The 23,657-nt window shown below is 38.6% G+C and overlaps 3 protein-coding genes across 6 annotated transcripts in view; 1 reads left to right on the plus strand and 2 right to left on the minus strand.

Moving 5' to 3' along the window:
- The window catches only part of syk (spleen tyrosine kinase), a 28,228-nt gene extending 26,087 nt beyond the window's left edge, over positions 1 to 2,141 (plus strand). For 3 of the 4 annotated variants that reach the window (XM_074691198.1, XM_074691200.1, XM_074691199.1), the window contains 4 exons: positions 752 to 941; positions 1,049 to 1,189; positions 1,418 to 1,530; positions 1,828 to 2,139. In XM_074691198.1, the coding sequence (XP_074547299.1) occupies positions 752 to 941; positions 1,049 to 1,189; positions 1,418 to 1,530; positions 1,828 to 1,900 (517 nt within the window). In that variant the 3' untranslated portion in view covers positions 1,901 to 2,139. Of the gene's footprint in view, positions 1 to 751; positions 942 to 1,048; positions 1,190 to 1,417; positions 1,531 to 1,827 lie in introns of all 4 variants that reach the window. The other variant, XM_074691201.1, reaches the window with a different exon arrangement.
- A 4,993-nt stretch (positions 2,142 to 7,134) lies between these two features.
- On the minus strand, positions 7,135 to 12,927 carry auh (AU RNA binding protein/enoyl-CoA hydratase). The gene is made up of 10 exons (XM_074691049.1): positions 12,661 to 12,927; positions 11,591 to 11,658; positions 11,200 to 11,287; positions 10,822 to 10,908; positions 10,333 to 10,425; positions 10,131 to 10,187; positions 9,847 to 10,034; positions 9,638 to 9,688; positions 9,424 to 9,471; positions 7,135 to 9,049 (listed from the first exon to the last, which is right to left on the minus strand). Exons 1-10 carry the CDS (start codon positions 12,878 to 12,880, stop codon positions 8,972 to 8,974), a joined length of 978 nt encoding a protein of 325 aa, XP_074547150.1. The 5' UTR covers positions 12,881 to 12,927; the 3' UTR covers positions 7,135 to 8,971.
- A 1,160-nt stretch (positions 12,928 to 14,087) lies between these two features.
- nfil3 (nuclear factor, interleukin 3 regulated) lies at positions 14,088 to 22,240 on the minus strand. Its single transcript, XM_074691162.1, has 2 exons — positions 22,043 to 22,240; positions 14,088 to 18,238 (listed from the first exon to the last, which is right to left on the minus strand). The coding sequence occupies exon 2, from the start codon at positions 18,108 to 18,110 to the stop codon at positions 16,773 to 16,775; it is 1,338 nt and encodes a 445-aa protein (XP_074547263.1). The 5' UTR covers positions 18,111 to 18,238; positions 22,043 to 22,240; the 3' UTR covers positions 14,088 to 16,772.
- Between the last annotated feature and the right edge of the window lie 1,417 nt (positions 22,241 to 23,657).

The raw sequence follows: 23,657 nt of genomic DNA on the forward strand, positions 1-23,657 counted from the left end.
AGCTTATATATCATTGCTCTTACACCGACAGGTATCAGTACCTACAAGTGTCACTGTGGGGCTCAGAAATTTAAAGATGATGTAGAATTATAAACTGGAACTTTTATGTAGAAATGTAGAAGACAAGGAAAATAGCAAGGAAAACCCAGATGCATAACTTTCCAAAAAATGCCCTTCATGAAAGCAGGAAAATTGTCTCAAACTCATAGCTCTGCTGGCAAAAACTGAAAAAAAACCCCTAGAAAACTCAAAGCTGGCAAAACTGGATATCAAAATACCCTAAAATCATAGCGAGGCTGGAAGATAAAAAAGCAAAAACTAAACTCGCTTAAGACTTGTGCAGCAACTAGAAAAACTTAGCAAAAGAGGGCTCATGAATGAGGTGACAAGACAAGACGACCTGGCACAGGACAGGGGAAAAATGCAGACTTTAATACATGAGGTAAAAGGCCACTGGTGGAAACAATGAGGAGCTGGGATGACAGTCACAATGGCGGGAAAACACTGGGGCAGAACGGGACGTGACCTGAAATGAAAGGAGAGACGTGTCTACAAAATAAAACCTGTCATGGCAAAAATGAAAGACAAGACTGGTGAAAAAAGTTGTAACTTGAGGTAATAGACAAGACATGACAGTTGACACCCTACACAGACAGTGTTTGACTTGGAACTCTATTCCAGTTTTGCCTTTAACTTGTTTTGAAATAAACAGTTTCTTCCTCAGTTAAAATTAGAAGTTGCTCTTTTACAGGCAGACGAGCATAAGCAACATCACGGAGCTGGTCCATCAGGTCTGCATGGGGATGAAATATCTGGAGGAACATAACTTTGTCCACAGAGACCTCGCTGCCAGAAACGTTCTGCTGGTCACGCAGCACTACGCCAAAATCAGCGACTTTGGACTCTCCAAGGTTGTGGCCGAGGACCAAAACTACTACAAGGTAACACAAGGCAGTAAGGAGCACACACGGATGATTCATGTGTACAACCCTGTAGATTGTGGGCTGGCATTGACTGGTGACATTCTGGTGTGGTCCTCTGTCTGCAGGCGAAGGGTCATGGGAAATGGCCGGTGAAGTGGTACGCTCCTGAGTGTATAAACTACTTTAAATTCTCCTCAAAGAGTGATGTGTGGAGCTTCGGGGTGCTCATGTGGGAGGCTTACTCCTACGGACAGAAACCATACAAGGCAAGAGCGACCTGTGACTGACCTGAGATGTTTAAAAAAAAACATTTTAATAACACATTAAAAAATACAGGCGATTGACAGACGTCTGAGCTGCAGGTGGTTTCTGTTGTGTGTGACTAGTTTGAGGAACGTTTTACCTAGGTCGTATGGATAATTTGAAATGAACTTTTTGAAGTACACTTAATTAAACTAATCATTTTTCATTTACATGCTTTCTGACATTTTCAGGGGATGAAGGGAAACGATGTGCTGCAGATGATCGAGAGTGGGCAGAGGATGGACCCTCCTGTGAACTGTCCATCTGAGATGTACGACCTGATGAGGACCTGCTGGACATACAAGTCAGTCAAGACCAGGGACACAGGAAGACTTGATTTGATAATAACCTCATCCATGGATTATAATCAGTTTGTGTTGACTGTATTTCTCTGCATTTGATAACACTGGGGTGTAGACCGTAATGTGTGTGGCAAATTTATTTTTAGTGATGATTTCCTAAATTTAGTTTTCCACTAAGAAACTCAAATTGAATTATTATTTTCCCTACAAGAGATTTTTTATCTGAGATTTTCAATGGTAGTGTAATTCATCATATTTGAATTGAATTAGTTTCAATGACACTGTTTGTGTTGTTTCAGGCCGGATGAGCGTCCTGGATTCTCCGTGGTTGAGCCGAGGCTTCGAGAGTACTACTATGACATTTCACAGTGATTTTCACACAGATTAATGTGACTATGCAAACTATTTCATGCTGATAAAATCCTTTATTTCCTCCTGTATGAGTGGTGGATATGAGTTATGAATGCTGTAGTAAGTTATTGACAACTGAAGGATTTATTCAAACTTTGAAAAAACATAATTATGCAAATAACTTTTATTTTGTTACTTTATTCTTCCTCCTGAATGTAAACCATATTAAAGTTGTAATAAAAGGAATGAACAAACATTTATGTTACTGATACAAAACACAGAGCTCATTCTCTTTTAAATTGTCATTTAATTTGTGTCAAAGATGTGTTGACTTTATGGGTGATTCAAAAAGCCTTGAATGAAGGTTGGACATACCAATGTGAGATGACAGCGTTTTCACAGATTAGGAGTTTGTTTGGTTTTTCTTTCAAATGTTCTCAGCAGCAGGTCAGTGTGCCAAGAGACACCACTGATTGAAAACACAAAGTCATGAATATGAAAATGTCTTCAGAAAAATACTAAATGTCAATTTTTTAACATTTGAAAAATGTTAGAAAATGTCAAAAGGAAAACCTTTTTTTTTTTTTTTTTTTCACCAAACGCAAGGAGTTACAGATCAACAGATTGTGATGTCTAAAAGTCGGGAGCTCAAAACAATTGATTGTGTACAGCAGAGACATCTAGTGGTAAGGCTGAAAATCACACCCACTGTTTACATTTTCCTTCAGTTGTTTGGGAGAACTGCAGCAGAATTAAAGACGTCTGCGCCCCCAGCTCCAAAAGGTATTTAATGGTATTAAGTTTGTTGGACTCTCTTTCAAATGGCATTTTTTGTTCTCCATTCTTTGTGTTTTTTTTTTTGAACATGAGACACAGTTAAAGATAGTTTTGTATAGAAGATCAAATCATTTTAGGTAATGAAATTATAATTTCAATCTAAAACATAGACATATAATTACTGTCAAAAAGTTAACACTTTATTTGATTCGTATAATCAGACTTGTGCCCTGACTGAGATTGTTTTGTGTTGTCATGAACTGTTTTAATTTAATTTAATTTTTTTTTCTTTAATTGGTCGTAGGGTGAGAAACTTCACATTTCCAGAAGGTGGCGTCAGAGTCAAAGAAAGATTTTAAATCACAGTCATTTTAAATGTTTGCCAAAAGCTGCTTTCTAAACCAAGAGGGGAGCACACGGTGCTTACAGATTCAGTTCTAGATATTTAAGATATATCTTCATGTACTTTACTGAAAATTATGATAAGTACAACAAAAGTATAATTATAAGTATACTACTATGTTTATACAACTATGTATACTACTACCTACACTACTAAGTATACAACTTAGTATGCTGCCAAGTAAACTACTAAATATACTACAAAGTATACTGCTTTATATAGTAATGTGTATACTTTTAAGTATTCTGCTATATACACTACTGTACTAGTGTATACACCAGTTTACAAGTAAGTTTACTTCCAAGTGTATTACTACATATACAACCACGTACACTACTTTGTTGAGATGTAAGCACACTACTACATATCCTACCCCATATATTGAGTACACTAATTTTCATACTACTACGTACACTACTACATACCCCAATAGGTATACTATTCTGTATACTTCAATGTAGACTTATAAGTTTACTAATAAATGTGTTATATTTATATATGAGTATACTATGTATACTATTGAGTATACTACTTTTTTCACTAGCATACTAGTGTGAACATACAAGGACAGCTTATCATTTTACTAACTGACACGTAATTGTAGAAGTTGTATTTCCGAAAAAAAAAAAAAAAAAAAAAAAAAAGCTGCTAATCAAAAGTCAACAGAACATAAAAAAAGGCATCATTGAGACTTGTTTTTTCCCCAAACTGACCCTTAACACTGAAATTTGAGTTAAGTGAAGCAGAAATGTTGGGGGAAAATGTCAAAAATCAATGAAATTAAGAAATGCTCGTCTTAATCATCCCCCATGCACCAAATTTGCTTCAGGCATAAAAAAAATAATAATTTAAACAAAGTACATAAGTATTATATGTAACTGTTATTGTCTCATTTTTGTTTTGTATTGTAGAATAGCTCAAAATAATCTTATGGGAGCTTTCAAGAAATGAAACTTTATGGAGGGCAAAGATGTCACATTATTCGGCTGTAATCCAGCTACACCAAAGCTCCAAAGCACCCCAGCCTCCTTCCCTTTCTGGTCCAATAGCCAAAGGGATTTTATCAAGTCCCTGGGAAACAGTTGCATGTAGGCTTGACTAACTTGGAGGGCCGAGCCACGAGCATTGTTCAACAATAAATTATAAATCTATCCGTTTCCTTATTGATAGACACCATTCATTTATTTTGTAAAAGCAGTATTCAAAATATAGCAATTATTAGTTTTTGATAGTGCCCATCGTTAAAATCTAACAGAAAGAACAGACTGAACTCATGCTATCCTACAGTTAATGTTGTATATAAGCTGCATGTCAGTGATCAATTTTAAATCATGTAAAACTGACTTTCTTATGTTTCAGCTTTTGGTTGAATTGTCTGCCTGTTCAGCTTCCTGTAGAGAGCTGCCTGGCTTCTAAAAACCTACAGTGACTTCAAGGTAATGGATCTATGAAAATGTAGTCTGAAAATAATAATGAATTTAACAGAGCCACTGTTAGCAGTAGTATTTTTAAATTAAATTCCCTTTGTACTGATTACAGTGTTTCCAAAGGTGTGTAAAGGTGAATAGGTCAAAACTTCTCTTCTTCAAAGAAACTGTTCGGATTACTGAACTCAAGCCAAACTCACAACGTTTGAGACCGTTCACTCTGTTGAAATAACCTGCTGGAGAAGCACCTGTTGAGAAACTGTTGAAACAGTCGATGTGTTTGACCAGAGGGGAAAACACGCAAGACCCCGTCCTTTGCTGACCTGCATCGACCAAAACCAAAGATGAGATTAACTTTTGAAATCATGAGGGTTACCGTTTAACATCTGTCCTGAGAGGCTGTTGGGGTGCATGCGGGCCTCCAGAGTTGGGGACCTGGTCGGTCTTTCTTTACGCAACCCTGAGCTGTGGTGAGATTCCCCCCGGCTCTGTGCTGGGACATCTGCCGGAAGGAGGCAGCCACAGTGGGGATGTGTAGCCTGAAGACAGGCTCTCTGCAGCTGCAGCTCGAAGCCACAGGGCAGCCTGCATGCAACCACTGGCCAGGGCCTCAACTGTCTGCTCACACTCCTACACACACACACACACACACACACATACACACACAGAACACACAGAACACACTAACAGTAAACACATCCACAGCCCGTTTCTATCCTCACGTTCCCTCTGACCCTGTCCTCAGCTTTGTGTGTCTAATTTTTAATCTGGTAAAGTCCTGACCCGGGTCTTGAACCTGATCTCAGTACACCTGAGGACATTTCATGCAAAGCACATGATAACAACCATAACTTTTCCCATAAAGACATTATTGCAGTTAACTGTCAGTCATTCGTCCTGTATACATCGGGGCCCTTTCAAAATGCTCACAGGAGATAAATTTTATTGCCACTTACTTTCTGTATACCTACAAATATTTCCAAACGTATTCACCCTGAAACAGAGGTGATCTAGGGTTTAATGTACACGTGTCTTGTTAATCACTGCTCTGTTTGTGCTGAGAGAACAGATGCACCAACAGCAGCGGAGTGTAGCCCCAAGATGTTTGCTGAACATGCTGAACCACGTAATTATCATTTTAGGGATTGTAATTTTCAGGGGTGGTAAAATGGAATGAATCAAGCTTTATTCCTATCTAAGTCAGGGGAGTAACAAATGGCGCTCTGGTTTAACTTAGTTGGTAGATCAGGTCTCCCATAAACAGAGGCTACAGCCCTCATCACACTGGTGGGGAGCTCCACTTCTGGCCTTGACATGATTTACTGCATTTTATCCTAAATTCTCTCCCTGTATTTACTGTCTCTTCTAAGTTGATCCATCAAATTCAGGCTAATAGTTGTATAATGATTATCATTATAGAGAGGATACTAACATTGACTGAAAACCTGTCATCACTCAATTTTAAAAACAGTCATCCAATCTGCTTCATTGGTGCAGTCTGTTATTTATACTCCTTAAACCATCTTTGAACCATGTGCAGGCTTTAGAAACATGTTGGTCTCGCTCCTCTGAATTAAAATGAGGGTTAAGTCAAAATCTTTTTTGACACTTTTTAGGATGCTTTTTTACTGAACTTCCTGACTAAACCTATATGAAGTGTATAAGCTAAAGTCATAAAACTGATGGTCCACCTCATGTTCAGATTAAAGCCTGACTCAGCAGCAAAAATGTATGACAGCAGGGAATCAAAAGGCACAGATATTCTGATCAGAACAACAAAAACATATATATCTTTTAGTATTTATTGTATGGATTACTTTATGACCTTGTCAAAAGTTGTAGGAATTCAGGTTCATATGGACTCATTTATTGCTATATTAGATATTGCACTTAATCAAGTTAAACTTGGAGGAAACCCAGGTATTAGCTTTAATTTCTTTTTTAACAAAGCGTCAAATTCTGCTCCTCTGGAAATCCCCCAAACCCCCTTCATTACCACTGTGGCTTAATGACGTTTAGTCATGTCTTAAATTGGAAATTTTAAGTTTTACAATAAAAGATGGTACCTACATTTTATTTTTTTAAATAGAATTGTTTTCTTACTTATTTTTATTTTCACTCATTGCTAGACTTTCACTTCCCTCAAACGTAGACACCCCTCTCACCCTCTGTCTTGTCTTTTATTTTTTCTTCACTCACACACTCACACACACACACACACACACACACACACACACACACACACACACACACACACACACACACACACACACACACACACACACACACACATATATATAAATATATATATATATATATCGATATTTCCATTGCTATTTACTTTTGAGGACTATTCTTTTCAGAACAATGTATTTGATTATTTAATAGAGATATTGATTGGTTATATTTTTTTATTGAGTACGGTGACTGTTCAAAATGGGCATTGTATATTTTCAAAATATATCATTGTATTTCACTCTGATTATGTCACATTTGAGAAATAAATAAATAAATAAGAAATTATGGAACTAATCATTCCTTGTGGTCTGTTTTACTCCCATCACTAAGAGCTGTTAAGATAAATATCAGCCTCATAACCAAAACAAACAAAAAAATGAAAGTAAAACAAACAAAAACCCCCCACTATAATACACCTGAAAGGAAGATGTGAACTGAAACACTACAAAGACTACAGCATGTCTGTGTGATAGGTTTATTCACAGCTGGGTGTCTGTTTTCACAGGCTTCACTTCACCTTCTGAAACATCATCAGATCATCTCTACAGCCACTGATTCACTCAGCAGTTTGAGGCTTTGAAAAAACACTCGGATACACAGATCAACTGAGACTAAAACCAATACAGTACAGAAGAAAAGGCAACTCAGAAGACATGAAATAAACCCTCACAGATGGCTGCTCCCCACATCTCTTCAACAATCTGACACAGAGAGGAATCAAACACACAAACCCACACACAAGGCATCAGGTAAACAAGTTTAGATATGTTTACATCCTCTGCTGTTAAAAGAGCAGTTTACAGCTCATATTCTCATATTTTTCATGCAGTCTTGAAAAGAATCTGAATGCAAACACTTTTATTTCATTAGCATTTCCAAATAAAAAATATTTTGATGGCCCTGTAGAAAAAACAAATTCAAAATATGCCTGAGGGGAAACAATTACAGCTTAAGGTCCTCAAACTTCGTTCATGGCTTTTAAGTTATGATAATCAGCATAAATAATCAGTGTGAGCAAAACTGTTGGTGGGTTCAAACTGAGCTGATAGCTGATAATTGTGGTGAGACAGAAGAATCAGAGCTCTTCCACTCAGATTCACTTTTTTTTTATCAACTCAGAGATTTCTGGACTAATCACTGTCCAATGATTTGACATTCCAATCTTTTTCACTCGTGGTGTGGTGAATTGAGGCGCGTTAAAGCCTGTTTTTCAAGATGTCAGGTTGACAGCAGAAATGATCTGCTGTAAATTCTACCTCAGGCAGCGTTTTCTTGATTTTGCTGCATTCAAGACGTTTTGGGACGTCAACCTGAGTCTGTATGAAAAGAAGGATGACATCACAGCACCCAAAGAAGTGAAGCCAACATGTTTAGAGCTCCCCCAACTGAATGGCTGCAGTACAGGAAATAAAGCTTACTTTCTCTTTGTAGGTCACATATGACCCATCATCCATCTTCATATACAGTCAGTGGCGTCAATTAAATGTATTTAAAGAAAACTGATTTTGTTTTCGTATCAATCGCAACTTCTCTTTCTCTGATTTTTTCTCAATTTCTGCATGATCTTTCACCAAAATTAGAATCATCCAGTCAACATGAATTGCTGACCTAAATTTTCTATGTAGACTGCTGTTCAGCGTTACCTCAAGTGACCTTTTCAAATTAAAATTTAAAGTTGTTGATGTTGACCAAGTCTTAAATCCAGTCCCCGCTCATTACACATCATCTAACCGGGGGAGAAACCGGTCTGTTTAAGGATTTTGAGCTCAAACATCTGATTTTGTGTAGTGATTTTTAAACAATTTTATATTGCTACAACAATAAAATCAACAGAAATCAACCCCCCAGTGAAAAAGGCAGGAAATATTTTGGAGGTTATGGCTCTCTGATTAGTCAAGGAGTTCAGGATGATACTGCCAGGGACTAACTACCAATAATTCTGCATATGAAAAGTTATCATTGTTAGTAAGTTAGTCATGTTTTAGTCTGCTGAGATGTGGGGTGACTTAATGTGTGGTTAGTTTTCTTCGTTTCTCCGAACCCCTCAGTGTCTGTTGACACAGCAGCTGCTCTAACCTGAAACATGAACTCTGCAGTAAAACCAGCAGTCAGGATGGTCCCTGGTGTCCTACAGTCACATGGTCATCCTCTGGGTTCTGTACAGGTTGATTTGTTGACATGTACTGAGTCAACCGTTAATATGTTGAAGCAGTGGAGCAGAATGAGAGCTGAAGGCAGAGAGATGCCTCATTCGCCCTTAAACTGGGGGCGCCTCTTCTCTTTGAAGGCAGCCAAACCCTCCAGACGGTCTTTCGTTGGTATCACCTAAAAAACAACACAAGTCTGTCAGAGGTACGTCATCTGAGGAGAAACCTGGATCAGTCTCCTCCCTGCACATCAGTGAGATGGACCAACCATAAAGAGTCTCTGATACCCTGTTTCCATTTAAGCTTAAAACTGGTGACAACTATTGAGTTAGTGAAAAGGGAAAAAAACAATGTTTATATAAATCTGGTTTTGTACTGAAATATGTGGCTTCAAATGGTAAACACTGCAATAGCCACAGGTTCTGGTTACTTACAGAGTTTTTTGGAGGAGAACAATATCGAGTGGACTCACATTAAATAAACTGCTACCTCAAAATACTATAAGTCTACATTCAACTCATCAAAATGAAATTTCATGATTAATTTTCTCACCTGGGCATAGCATGCCTCTTCGATTGCTAGACCCGTGGCCAGATCCACCTGAAAGACAGTTTGATATCTCTGAGTGGCTGTTCATCTGTTTGTCTTTCTACATGACTTGGTCTTGATGCTTCATGATGATAACCAGCTGGCACAGTGGGATCATAACACATCTGGCTTTCTCTTTAGGGTAAACACATACGCGGATATAAAAACTGACATTCACCTCTATTCCTTGATTGATTGCAAGTTTTGCCATCCTGACTGCAATTGGACCCTGAGGAGGACAAAACAAGAGTGACTTTGACAGACTGTGGAGTAACTTCAATTTTTTGTGAAGGAAATTTAAAACATTCGTTTAAAATCAAATGTATTTGTAAATTAAATCTGTTTTCAGTTGATTCCCTCCTCAACACAGTGAAACTGTCTCATTACCTGAGGGTTGATCTCCCTGGAGAGCTCCAAAGCGCGTTGGTATGCAGCATCCCCGCTGTTATTCTGCTCCACAGAGTGACTGACGAGCCCCAAACGAAGAGCTTCGGTCCCGTCTATCACTCGCGCTGCAAAGATCAGCTCCTTTGCCAGAGAGACGCCAATGACACGAGGGAGACGCTGCGTTCCTCCTGCAGCAGAGAGAGGTTGTGGTCGTTTTTGATGTTGGATAAAACCTTGAACAACTAAAAAGTAAACTAAATTACAGGGAATAAAAAAAGTCTCACCTGCTCCAGGAATAATTGCAAGCTTAGTCTCAACCAGTCCCATTTTAGCATTATTTGCTAAAAAAGACCAGAGAGTAGACAAAATAAATATTCAAACAGAATTATAATGTTTTCAAAACGTAGCAAAAGGAAATAAAGATTGTACAACTTAGAAAGACAGTGACTAGAGACAGACTGATTTATCATTTAACTCAAGTCTCACAGGAAATTCTGATGTCACAGGCAAGCGCCATCTCCAGACCTCCACCCAAAGCTGCTCCATCAATAGCAGCGATGGTTGGTACAGGAAGGTTACCTGGAAGAGAAAAATGTGTAAACATGAGAATAGTGGAGAGACATTTTATGGCTCAGATAGCTTGTGAACCTTGTCACAGTGCTAGAAAACACATACCCTTTACTTCTGACAGAGCTATAAATCAGAGAAGATTTGGATTGACCAGAGGAACAGCTAAATGTGACACTTCTTAGTTTATTCTACACAACTATTCCCACAAATTATCTCTCAGAACATCAACAAGTGAGCAAACTTCTAATCCAACATTATTCGTCCACAATCTCAATCCAGCAGAAATCCTCAAATAATCAAACAACCAGTCGTTCCATTCTCACTTTAAAATGTTTCCTGTAACAGCAGAACTATAAGAACATTTTTTAATTCGCTGCTTAAGATCCACTGTGAAATTAAATTTACCCAGCTCAGTGATGAGCGCCCGGGCTTTGGACACAAACGGCCCCACTTCACTCTGGTGCATCTTTGCTCTCTCCTTCAAGTCTGCACCTGTACACACCAGCACACACACACACCAGCACACACACACAGAGTACAGTGTCAGCCAAGGTCCTCTGGCTTCCTGAAACATTAGGAGTTTGATCTGCTTTGTCACACAGTGGCTTAAGATCTGAAAAACTTCTTCATGAAGTTTTCAAAAAAAAAAAAAAAGAAGAAAAACAAATAAAATCCAGCATTACAGAATAAACATGCTCACGTAGCAACACTTAACAAAAAGTTAAGCAAAATGAGGAAATATTTAAGTGGTCAAAAACCCATCAAATCATATGAAGAGTGCACCTGCACAGAAGACCCCAGGAACCAAACTGCAAATAATGACGCTGCGCACTTTGTTGTTCTTCTTGATGTCCTCCACGGTGTCAAACATCTGAATGACAAATGAAGAGTCTTGTTTTTAAGTTATATTCCTCAAACTGTTTTATGAATTAAAGTAAAATTTAGATGATACGGTTACCTCATACAAAAAGGTTAAAGGTAGAAAAAAAAGTGTACTTTAAAACCAGGCTTCATAAACTAAAGATACTTTAGTATCTTTAAGACAGGCTCATAACATGAAACAAACACTACAGGCTCTGAGTGATGCATAAGTTGGCCACCAGCTTTCCTTGAAATGACCATAATAATCCTTTTATCACATCAAAATCAATAGTAATGAAAAAATAATACTTACCATTTTGACAAGATTCTTGCTGATGGCATTTTTGGCTTTTGGTCGATTTAACCCCACAACAACAATACCTGAAAGAGAGAGACACCATACTCCTTAGATACAATACACAGGAAACACACATCTTAACCAAGGGCTGTATACTAGGTTCTGCGACCCACATGATTAGGCTTAATAAGGGTTTTGGCTGTTTTAACTGGCAAGTGGGTGCAGAAAGTCTTTGTCAGGCAGCTACTCAACCTCACTTCTTCACTGGTTTACTGCATTTCCAATATGACACCCTCCATTTTTGGGGGCCCCATTACATGTAGGGGTGCATTACTTTAAAGTCCAAGCAACAACATTGATACCTGGACTTTGGTACTGGCAGATACTGATACTGATTGGATCTGAACCAGTATTAATTCAAAAATCTCTATTCCTCAATATAAGGATGAGACTGAGAAATATATTTTGGAAATTTCAGGCTTTTTCTAACTTTGTGAGCCTTTAATTTGTGTTTAAATATAGCGTTGATAAACAACATAGAAGTGAGTACAAAAGTTCACTGATGTCAGATCCAACTTTATGAGTCTGTATCAGACTGACACCAGATGGAAGGATCAGATTGGTAGATAAAAAAGATGGACATCCATTTTGTTTATATAGTTATTTAAGATGAAGAGAAAAGTTTAAGAAAAATCACACATCTCCCAAGTATGACCCAGTTCTTTTTAATTGTGCTACAAAGCAAATGATAAGACTTTTCTGACAGAACACAGTAAACAGTAAAAACATTCTCCATAAAAAACTAACAGTGTGGTTTATTCGTAAACACATTTTTACTGCCTGTAAATTGATTAAACATGAGACGTAAATACGATGATTTCTAAAACTTAAAAACCCAGCAGGACGTCATTACGTACTACGATTGTGGGCGTGGCCAGCGTTATGTTGGAGTCTGGGTAGTTGTGTTTACACCGGTACAGATAGTTACCGTCGGTACTTCCCGGTATGACAATAACAGCACTCTTTCCCGCCAAAATACTGTTGTAATGCACTTATGTTTCATATGACGTGTGAGCCAAACTCACCGGAATCCTCTCCGTCGAGGTATCTGACGCGCAGGTCATCCTTGGAGTCGGAGCTGTAGTATCGTGTCCCTGCTCCACGGGACGCTGAAGGCGTATTACCGGATAGAACATATTGTCTCGTGCAGTATGAAGACACAGCGAGCCTGCACGCGCTGTCTCGGTCAGCTGTGTTCACGCGGAAGGCTTGTAGTAAGGCTCTACGTCCCACCAGGGCCGCCATGCTGAAGAGCCGCAGTGCCGTTTGACTTTCAACTATGAACTGGTCACGTGGGGTTGTCACATGACTTAATGCAGTCTTTTTTTTCCTCTACGTGACAGAACAAACCATACAAGCTATGGAACAAACACATGAACAGTATGTACAACACACAGCAGAGGTGGGTAAGTACACTACCACACAGATGGCACAAAGGAAGTACATAGAGAAATTATTTGTTTTGTACTTAATCTATCAACCAGTTAACATAAAAGCTTTAATTAAACGTTGTTCATAAGGTTTTATCGTCATCTCATAATCAAAAAAAAAAAAAGGTAAATCACTTTCTTCTGCAATCAAGGATCATCTAGACTTTCAGAACAACAAATAAAGTTTCAAACTCTTTTCCAAAGATATCTTTAATGAACGACAAATATTTAAACATGGCATATCAAATCAGTTTTCTCCATATTGACATTAATTTCCCCAACCACCCCCATGTTTTTAATGAGCATAGACTATTCTTAGTTTTTTTTTTTTTCTCGAGATTTTCTACTCAATTTTAATGAAACTGGCCTCCACCTGGGGATGTTTGAAGTCTCTGACAAGTTTCTTAAAGCTTTATGAAAGCCAACACATTATATCTTAATAATATTATAGAAAGTGAACTCAGTTTAATGCTTTGAATGAAACAGGCAGTCCACTCATAGATTGTACCATCAAATTTCCTTTAGTACATGGAAGATTAAAACTGATGTTTTAAGATTTTGTACTTCGAACTAATAAGAAATGCAGGATTTTACCGCGGCAGCACAAGAGTTTTTTAACTGACGCACATACATCCATTATTTACAACAATCAGTGATTTTTATGCTCGATGATGATGTGATTAACATGAACCCTATAAAGTGTCACCTGTCCCAAGTTGTTGTGCTTGGACGCAGGAAAAATAGGAAATTGTGAGCAAACTGTGACAACAGGACCAGTGTTTGTCAAAGTGGGGGGGTGGGGTCACCTGGACAAAACTTGGAGGGAGAAGCAGGTAAATGCAAAAGAAATTATAAAGAAATTTAGTGTTTACAAAAAAACATTAAATAAAATGTATTAATTATAAGTTTGTTGTAAAAAAAAAAGAAACAATAACAAGTTAAATTTAGTTTCAATATTTGATGCACTGCAGCTCTTGTGGGGTCAAAGAAATATAACAGGCACAAGCTTTTTGATTCAGTGACAAGACATTTATTGTAAACAAAAACTCACCATTACAACAAAGTTGAGAAAAGTGTTCAGTTACAGAAACCCAAACATCAGGCTGTTGCACATGGAGTTATCACCATCATCATCTTTATCATTGGCATCACTATCATCCTCTGCATCAAATGCACACACCTGTGAAGAAGCTGTATAATGAAACCCCTTTGGACATTAAATGTTACATTTACAAAAGCTCTCAGGGTTCAACTGTGGAGACTTAATGATGGTTCAGATATTGATGTGGCTAACATTGAGGTCAGACTATGTCATCTCCATCAAATGTTTTTCACAATCTTAAAACCAACATCTAACGTTCTTCGTTAAGCCTGAAAGTTCAAAAATCCACAATAAAAAGTGAAGCAATGACTTTTCAGCAGACAGTAAACCTGTGAATAAAGCAAGGCAACTTTAAAAGCAAAACATATATTAAACGCACAAATGTAAAAGTCTCTGCCATTTTTAGACTCCTGCAGAGCCAGAGGAATGAAAAACCCAGCATCTCTGGAGTTTTTAGCCTCCTGATAGTAACAGTATCATCAGCATGGGCCAGAACTCAGTAAAACTGCAGTGATGGAAGTCTGATCTCTAAAACAGTTTACCTGGGGGAGAGACCAGAAATTCAGAAATTTCAAAGAGAGGTCATTTTCCAAAGGTTCTTCTGAAAGAAGTTTGATGTTGCGATGAGAAAAGCTTGGAGCTCAAACTTGTGCAAAAGCTAATGTGTTATGAAGCTCTTTTTTTGCAGATAAATGGTATATTTTTACACATTTGCTGACTTGCATGTGGACATACATACACCAGAGGTTAACTTTTACCAAAGGGTCTGGTAGAGAATGATTTCATATTTTTATCAGAGCAGCTAATAGCTATGGATGTGGAAAAACTGGAGATAAATGCATTCAAAAGGGAAAATTATTCAGTGAATCAGAGTTTGTACCTACAGGATACTTTTGAAATATGTGTGATGTTTGTATGGAAAAGTGGAACTCTTGAATGTTTTGATAAATATCAACAAAATGCTCATCTTTAAATGGAAATATGAGCATAGGCAATGGGCTATTAAAAGATATCACCTCTGATTTCATGGGAAGTTTGTAAATGGAAAATGCAGCATCTGTTCCATTATTCCTACCAAATGGCATCTTTCCTTTCAGGATACTTTTGAAAAATCTTAGAAAAAAAGTGATGAGGTATAAAACATAAATCCAGAAAATAAAACCTCCTTATCTTTCCTTTGGAGCAGAGTGAGATCTGTGTCTCAACTCACTCTTATCCACCACACTGAGACAAAAGGGCGACATCAGCAGTACTTCACTGACTAAAACATTACAGGTTTCAGTTTTAAGGCATTAAATGGCCTAGCTGCAAAGCTAAGCTGAACATCATTTTTTATATTAGGGAGTCAGACACTGTTAACCTTTCACAGCTCTACAAAAGCAAAGTAGAACAGCGCTGAGTGACAGCAGGTGTAAAAAGAGTGTCGAGGGGAAATGGAAGCTTCATCCATAACCTCTGCAACACATAACTATGTGATGAACTCCCAAACAACATCCAGAACTCTTTTCTTCAGGCTCCTGCAGCAGTGATTTTTGAGTTGTTTTTATATGTTTACCTTTTGAACATGTACTTTTCAACACCAGCTTGACTGATCAAAGTGAGCAGAAACCTCAATGGGTTAATTACACTTCTTTCCCCACCACTGCCAATAAAAATACTTTTGCATAGATTATTATCACTCAAGGACTTCCGGCCTCCCTAAGGGACATAATCATTCGCATTCCTATGAGGCTTGTAATGTGAAAACCTGCTGAAAGTTTTATTTTCTCTTAACTGTAACTTGACAGAAGGCAAAAAAGCAACAAAGCAGTAGCTAATGGAGTGACTGACAACTGCAACAGGTAAAAAAAAAAGGTTGCTGTGGAAAAAAAGAAAAATGATTGCCATTTCCCTCTGACATCACACTGAGGGTGAGACGCACAAGGAGCCTTCAGTTTGTTAGGATTTAGCCTTTTTTTCTTCCCATTCCTGCCATCTTTAGATTTCATAACGCCTTCTCTGTAACCAACAGGTGGTGTCACTGAGACTACAGCCATGCATTTTTCAGTCAGTGGGTGGCTATTGATTGGTTTTTGCAGGTCTGTCAGAACTAAAGAGTTTTAGATTGTAAATCAGCTAAGGTGAATTTTTATAAAGCCATTTTCTAAAAGAATATTTTTATGTGAAAGAAAATACAAGCAAAGGTTTTTTTTATGATTGTGTTGAACTGAAATATTGTAATGAGGGCCTAAATGACAACAGTGTTCTCCAGGGACCTTGGGAAATCACCTTGAGATCTTTGTTCAGATGAAGAATTAAAACTAACGAAAATAAAAGAAAAAAATGAATTAAAAAAAGTAACGCTGGGGTTGTTATTGGCAGTTGGCTAAGTTGTTTTTTATAATGAGCTCTCACTCTGAGTGTGACACCAGAGAAAAATGGCCGCCCAGTGACTGTGGTCTTACTCTTTGAATCACCCCATTTGACTATCTCTGACACTGGCATCCTCTAAACACATTTTATTTTTAAATGTGCGGTGATAAAAACATGGTTTAACCCTAATATGAACCACATAGTGCAACAGCAAATACAGTGGAAATACAGTGAAAATACAAACATACAAACGTCATTCAGAGGGACTTCCTTCAGACGCGTGATGGGGACCCACGGTTTTGGTCGACTCTATCACAGAGCCCTGCTGTGCTGTTATCAGTCTTTTCAGAGTGCTCACTTGTGCTGACAGGTCAGCAAGTCCCTGTTTCAGATACGAGTCCTCAGCCTCCATGTCCACACAGGATGCGTCTTTTACATCCTCAGTGGGTTTGTTTGGGCTTGAGGTCAGCCTGCTACCTTTCTGCAGAGTCTCTGTGCTGGTTTTGTGCCACTGCTCGGTCCTCTGGGTCCAGTCCTGCATGTCAGAGACTTGTAAGGACAGAGGACATAGGGAGGACTGGGTGAACCCTGAAGAGTCCTGAGCACTTGGGAGGCTTCCTCCCTCTGAGGAGCTGAGGGGAGATGAGGATTTCCCAGAAGACTCATACTCAGGATCGATAGCCTCCACTTTGATTTGGATGGTTCTGGCTTTGATTCGAAGTTTGTGGGGCAAAGCCGAAGAACAGGCATCTGGCACTTTGTGGGTGGAGACTATGACACTTCTGGGGTCAGCTACAGAAGGCGTCAAACCTTTAGGAACCTGCTGCTCGTCTTCACCATCTGAGGATTTATTCACAGCTCCATCCTCTGAGCTCCGTGGGGAGTTGCTGGACGACCTGGTAATCTGTAGGAACGAAGCTGGCTGCGAGAAGACTCCAGACAGAGGGCTGGAGATGAACTTTCTGTAGAGTTCATAGGGACTGCCCCTCTCCTGTGTGTAGCTGCGATTCTCTGATGGTTCCTGCTTCACCTCTGCCGTTCGGAAGCTACCCTGAGCTGCAGCACATGTCTCAGGAGTGTGAGGTGAATGCTTAATGACGGATATACAGCTGCTGCGAATATGAACAGGCTCTGAATCCCTGCTGGGACCTTCTGCAGCGCTTGAAGAAACAAAGTCCTGGTAGAGGTTGACAGAATTAGACAACTTCTGGACTTCTTGTGCATATGCAGCAGAGCTCAGAAGGCCAAACTTCAGCTTCAGCGACAGCAGCTCGGCCTTCAGGGACGTATTTTCCTCTCCAAGAGCTATCAGCTTGTTCTCCAGCACCATATCATTTATACGTCTCTTCTCTCTGGAGCGTTTGGCTGCCTCGTTGTTTTTTCTTCGTCTCTCCCAATAAACATTGTCCTTCTTCTCCTCCGGTATGAACTCCCTCTTTCTCCGACAGGTAGTTTTACTCTTGAAGGGCCCTGCAGAGATTTTATGGCCCATCAGATCTCTGTTGGCCCCTTGTAAGGCCACAGCCAGGACCAGGGCATCCTCCCCACTGTAGGCCCCGCTGGAGTCCACCTCCTGCTTGATTGATTGCATATTATCAAAGTAGGCTGCTGTCAGTGTGCTCACAGGGCCTTAACTGTTCCTCATCATGCTTGGATGCAGCAACAGGGACTGCTACCGTGGATGTTACTGTAGATGATGTTACTGACGATGAGGAAAATCTGTAGATCAACAAAAGTGAGAAAAGTTTGAGGTGTCAGAGTCATGGCAACAGTTTTCCTGTCAAAGAGTAAGTAAAGTAACTAAATGCCAGGGTTTTTCTTAAATAAAATGATCCCCAAATTAAATGCATGCCTTTGAAAACCATTATGAACAAAAAACCCTGGACGACAGTGTGCAATTCAGGAGGAGCTTAACATTTGAGGCGGAGGTCAAATTCAATGGCAGAATTCATCGTCGACATCAGGGGTGGCCAAGCAGCCAGAGACCAAGAGCCACAAAAATTACCTTGGTACTAGAAAAAGCCAAATCACATATGAGGTCTCGAAATGACATAAAATGAAAAAATATATATATTTCCAATTTTCTATCCTACTAGATAGATAGATAGATAGATAGATAGATAGATAGATAGATAGATAGATATGAGCACATGAGTGATTGAGAGGAGCAGATGTAGAGAAGAGAAACTGAAACTTAAGTATCAATCTCATCACCCAAATACTGATCCCAATGTTGGCTTCAAGATATCAATATTTTAGATTGATCGGCACACCACTACTCATAACAAGAAGCTTATACATATATTTTTATGAATGGATCGAAGAACTGCACATCAAAAGGCAAAGAGTCTCATGTGGCTCTTGAGCCGCAAGTTGGCCACCCCTGGTCCACATACGAGTCTGGTGATCGGGTCCATCCACAAGGTTCACACCATTTGGTCTCTGCTATCAGGATAGAGATACCTTTAGCGTCTTAGATTTGGCATATCTGAAAATGTATTTAGGTTTAAAAGAGTCTAAAGATAACCTATAACTCAAATTACCGCTAACCAAACTACTGCCAGATACTGCTAATTAACTTTGTAAACATGGTAAATTTGCAAATCTAAGATGCATTTTAAACTAAAAAAATCTGGGCAAACAGAATAATCCAGCTATTAAACATTAAAATTTACGTTCAATATTAGTCTGTGTAACTCTCATAGTCCACCTGACTCCCCACAGTTTACTCAGCTGGGTGAACTGGGTTTACCACAGTTTGGTGAAGAAGCGAGTAACAAACACATCATCAAGTTCCAGATCAGCCTGGAGCACAATTCATTTGCATTAGCCAAGTTTCAACCTGTAGAGAGCAGTCGCTTCACACATTTTAGAGGATTCCTAGTACGTTGTACTCACCTGTCGGGAGTGAGACCTGAGTTACATCAACAACACTAATAAAATCTCATAAAAATATGTTTCAGCTTAAAAAATTGATGTGGGACTTTATCTACTTAAATAGCCACACCTTTTTTATTTTTATTTTCTTTTTGTTTTTACACAGTAAAGTTTTTAAAAGAGGAAAAAAAGAAACTATCTGAGTGCGTCAGCTTCAGTCAGAAGCTTGAGATAACCTGTATCAGATGCCAAACAACCCTTTAGTTAATCACTATTTATTTAACCACAGACATCAACAGTTCTTGTTTTTATCCCTGAAAGGCTCAGATTATTATTCTAAGAGTCTGACAACATTACAGAAATACCCACAGAGACAGAGCTTTTTGTTCAGGAGGGAGGTTATATTAACCACAAACAGCTGTTACATCACTCACACTCACCAAACTCCATTTACCAAAACATTAATTTGACTTTGCTGGAAACTGTGCAACCTTTCAATATTTTTTGTATAATTGATTTAATTAATCATGGATCCAACCTCTTAAAACTAAAATTATTCAATTCAAAAAATGAAAACTAACTGAGTCAACAGTAGACCCTAAGCCCCTCACAGTTAAATTACACAATTTTTAACTGAGTCTGATGACTTCAGGGCGAAGACTGCTGGGGTGGTGTACAGTGAGAAAAAAAGGATCTAAAAGTTAAACAGCCCTACTTATGTTGGGATACTTCCTGTAATTTTGTCAGACACTTAAAAGAACAATCTCAAAACCAAAGCAGAAAGAAAAGCCAAACATTTAACACAGTTTTCATATATCTCTGGGTAACTGATCATAATAGGTCTTTATTGGCTTTGAAAGAAAAAAAAACATAATCACAAAGTTTTAAAGTACCCTCCTCCTCTGGGTATACAATAATGCTTCAGAGTTCCTAAAAAGGCAGTTTTGCCTCTTTTGGCCTCCTGGGCTTCCATACATCCAGCACAGAGGGAACAAAGGAGTACAGTCAGCTGTAATCATCACACGTGGCCTGGCAGAGGCTCAAAAAGAGATGAAACACAGACTGTAACCTGAAGCTAACTTTACTCACAAAACACACAAACAAATTCACAAATAACAAGGACATTCTCCTCTTTTTAACTGCTTTTTAAACTCACTTTACCTCATGTTTAGATCTGTCTCATTCTTTGACTGCTTTCACAGATTTCTATTTAAATCTGGCACCATTTACACAGCATATTCTTTTAGGTGTGTACACTTCTACAAACGTCTTCTTTTTGTGAGGAACAAAGTGAGTGCCACGTATATTAAATTACAGGTTAATAATGACTATTTAGCTTGTGGAAATTAAAATTTCATGTGGTAGAATACATTTAGTTACCCTTGATGTGCATTTGATGAATATTTGTAGGAAAACTTGAATTAGCTTTTGATCATTTGTAGTCTGTTGTGAAAAAATACTTGAGTGGCGATTAGGTTCCTCTTAACTCTGTAAAATGCATGTATCACCAGTTCACAGTGTTTGCAGCAGGGGAGGAGATATTCCTGTAAACATGTCTTTGTCTGGGACCGGTGTTGTAACATTTTACAGATGTTGCATAGCTCTGCGGGGTTATGCGGGGATTATCCCTCGCTTTTGTCCTCTCTAACGAGCCAACACATGACATCAACACTAAATTTGGCCTGCACGTGATCCAAACGGGAGGTAATATTACCACAACGTGAGCTCCGGGGAACACGGCCCGGACCGCAGCGGCCGTCAACACGTCCTATTGCCCCAGATTCCTTCATTGTGTCCGGATTACACAATGCACTCACCCCCACCCCCCACCCCCACCCACTCAGTGATGTCTATGGCTGCAGACATTATGCAATATTTACCAGTGAAGCAATAACAATGTGTTTGTTCTGCTCTCTGTGGTATGAGTAAATATATAAAAAACCCTAAATAAATATAAAATCACTGTTCCAGGCTGTTCTGAGACAATGAGGGCATTCACGCTGTTAATACATGACATCACTGCGCTGCTTACTCATGACACTGAAGCGTGGGGTCTATCTACGCCCTGAGTGTAAGCACTTATAATGAGCTGTTAATAAACTGCTTGAAATGCGTTACAAACTATAATTATACTGATTATACTTATACTATACATGGAATTAAAACTTTTATTGTACAGCCACACGATAAGAGCAGACATAAGGCTTTGATTACGTTACAGTCGGACATTGCTAATTCTGGGTTTCACCACTGTGTCGCAATCCGTAAACTCCTGCTACTGCTAGGCCTCCGTGCCTGACTATATTACAATACACGACCCCTTTTCTCACAGTTATTCTCCTCATATTTATTGAAGTAAATGCAAGAGAAAGGATCTGTTATCACACGGCGTAACTAAGTGATAATACAAACCTCCAACTTGAGTTATAAATGTTAACGTGGTCATTAAGTTTAAGGGTCAACACAATTACAGGTCATCCACATTACACAGAAATACGTGAATAACATCTGTATATGATACCATTAAAGCAAAAATGGAGCGCTGTGTTTCACAGCGAGTAAACATGACACCATCACGCAGAAATCTTCCTTACACTGGACTGAGAATAAAGCTGCCTTAATGGAAACATTCAATCTAAACTGTACCTTTCAGCACCTGACCGGAGGGTTCGGTCTCCGCCGGGCATCCGGCTCAGGGTTCAAGTCTTCCATCAGGTGAGATAACCAGGTGAAAAACTCGATAAAAATCCTACAAGTTGCGGAAACGTTCCGTTTTCTCCTCCCTTGCCTTTTTCCTCTCAAGGTGGCTCCTGACTCATGGATCTGTGTTAGTAGGTCACTGCATAAGTGTATTGGCAGCGTATGTTTAAATGACAGCAACAGTAGCCAATAGGATGGATGCATTTTCCAACTTCAGCCAATGACGTTCGGATTTGGCAAAGAGCTCAAATCCCATTTAAAGCGCGTGTCGTCATCAGGAGTGCGTTGGTGGGGCGTTCACGTGCGTCAGTTCACCATGCAGTGGGTAGATTTTTTTAATGACGATGATAGCAATATGAATATGTTCACGTCTGTACAGGAAAATACATAATTAGACTATAGATAAAGCCGGTCTTTTCTGGGTGAAGCATAAATGTAAATTCTTAAACTTATATGTATCATGCGTCTTTACATGATTTCATATGCTTTACCTATACACGTGTCCGTGTAGGTGCACATTAAAATACATTTTAACATTACTGTTCGAAGCAATTATGATGTTAGAGCATGTATCTGTTTTTTTCATTGTTCAGGTATGCAGCCAAACGTGTTGAACATTTCAGATATCTGTCCTAATGAACAGGCACGATGTAGCTTTACAATTGAATGTATTATAAATAATAAATCCTAATGTTGCCTCAGCTCTTCCATATCTAACACTACCAACTAAAACAATAATGACAAAAATAGTATAGGCTATAACACTACAGAAATTGCATCACCTAGATTTAATTTTATTATCGTTACAGAAGGATAAAACCTAACCTATTTTAATTCTCTACTGTACCCAAAAATTGACATAGTTTATTTTTTTTAAAATTTTATTTTGTCTCCACTTTCATCTTTATTGTATTTTTCTCTCTCGCACATTTTTAATTTATGGCAAGCAGACAATAAACCACTTTGGAAAAAAAGAACACTGGTGATAATCAGAAAGAAAGTCCTTATTGTCACAGCCTGATGTATGAATCACGGGGCCACATTAAAAAATGAACACCATTCAAATTTAGCTGATGTTTGTACTTCGTAGATAAAAAACATGTTTCTTTTTTTCTGTTTAAGTATGAAGACAGTAAGGTCTGAAGCCTGTTTGTCTCTAAGATGCATTGATTGCAGAAAAAAAAAATCAAGGCAGACACTGACATAGATGTGTTTTGCCTTTTATCTGCCTCCTCTCTGAATCAGCAGCCAGGTGAAGTAGCTTAGCAACATTAAACTGGCTGATACATCAGAGAGAAACATCAACCACTAACATTGATAAAATTGATCTAGTTTGTTGTAATTTGATTGATTTTAAAAAGAAAATTTAAAACATGAAAGTGACAGTAATAAAGATGAATTTCTCCACCTAAAAGAAAATAAAAACCGAGACACCATAGCTCCTATCAAAAATATAAACTAAGTCAATATAAACATCTATTTAAAGTTTGAAAAAGACTTCAATCTCACTCATATTCAAATCAATATGCTCTGCTTTATTTATTCATTCATTTATTTCCCT

The sequence above is a fragment of the Halichoeres trimaculatus genome, unplaced genomic scaffold, assembly GCF_033239565.1.
Source record: "Halichoeres trimaculatus isolate MK-OKI-2021-1 unplaced genomic scaffold, fHalTri1.1 fHalTri1_scaffold_16, whole genome shotgun sequence".
Taxonomy (NCBI): Eukaryota; Metazoa; Chordata; class Actinopteri; order Labriformes; family Labridae; genus Halichoeres; species Halichoeres trimaculatus.

Excerpts from the sequence above, each read along its gene's own strand:
- nfil3 (XM_074691162.1), bottom strand. The coding sequence starts at position 18,110 with ATGCAATCAATCAAGCAGGAGGTGGACTCCAGCGGGGCCTACAGTGGG.
- auh (XM_074691049.1), bottom strand. The coding sequence starts at position 12,880 with ATGGCGGCCCTGGTGGGACGTAGAGCCTTACTACAAGCCTTCCGCGTG. Across the intron at positions 11,288-11,590 it reads GCAAGAATCTTGTCAAAATG|ATGTTTGACACCGTGGAGGA; the intron begins GTAAGTATTATT and ends TTTGTCATTCAG. Across the intron at positions 10,188-10,332 it reads CTGTGACATCAGAATTTCCT|CAAATAATGCTAAAATGGGA; the intron begins GTGAGACTTGAG and ends GGTCTTTTTTAG.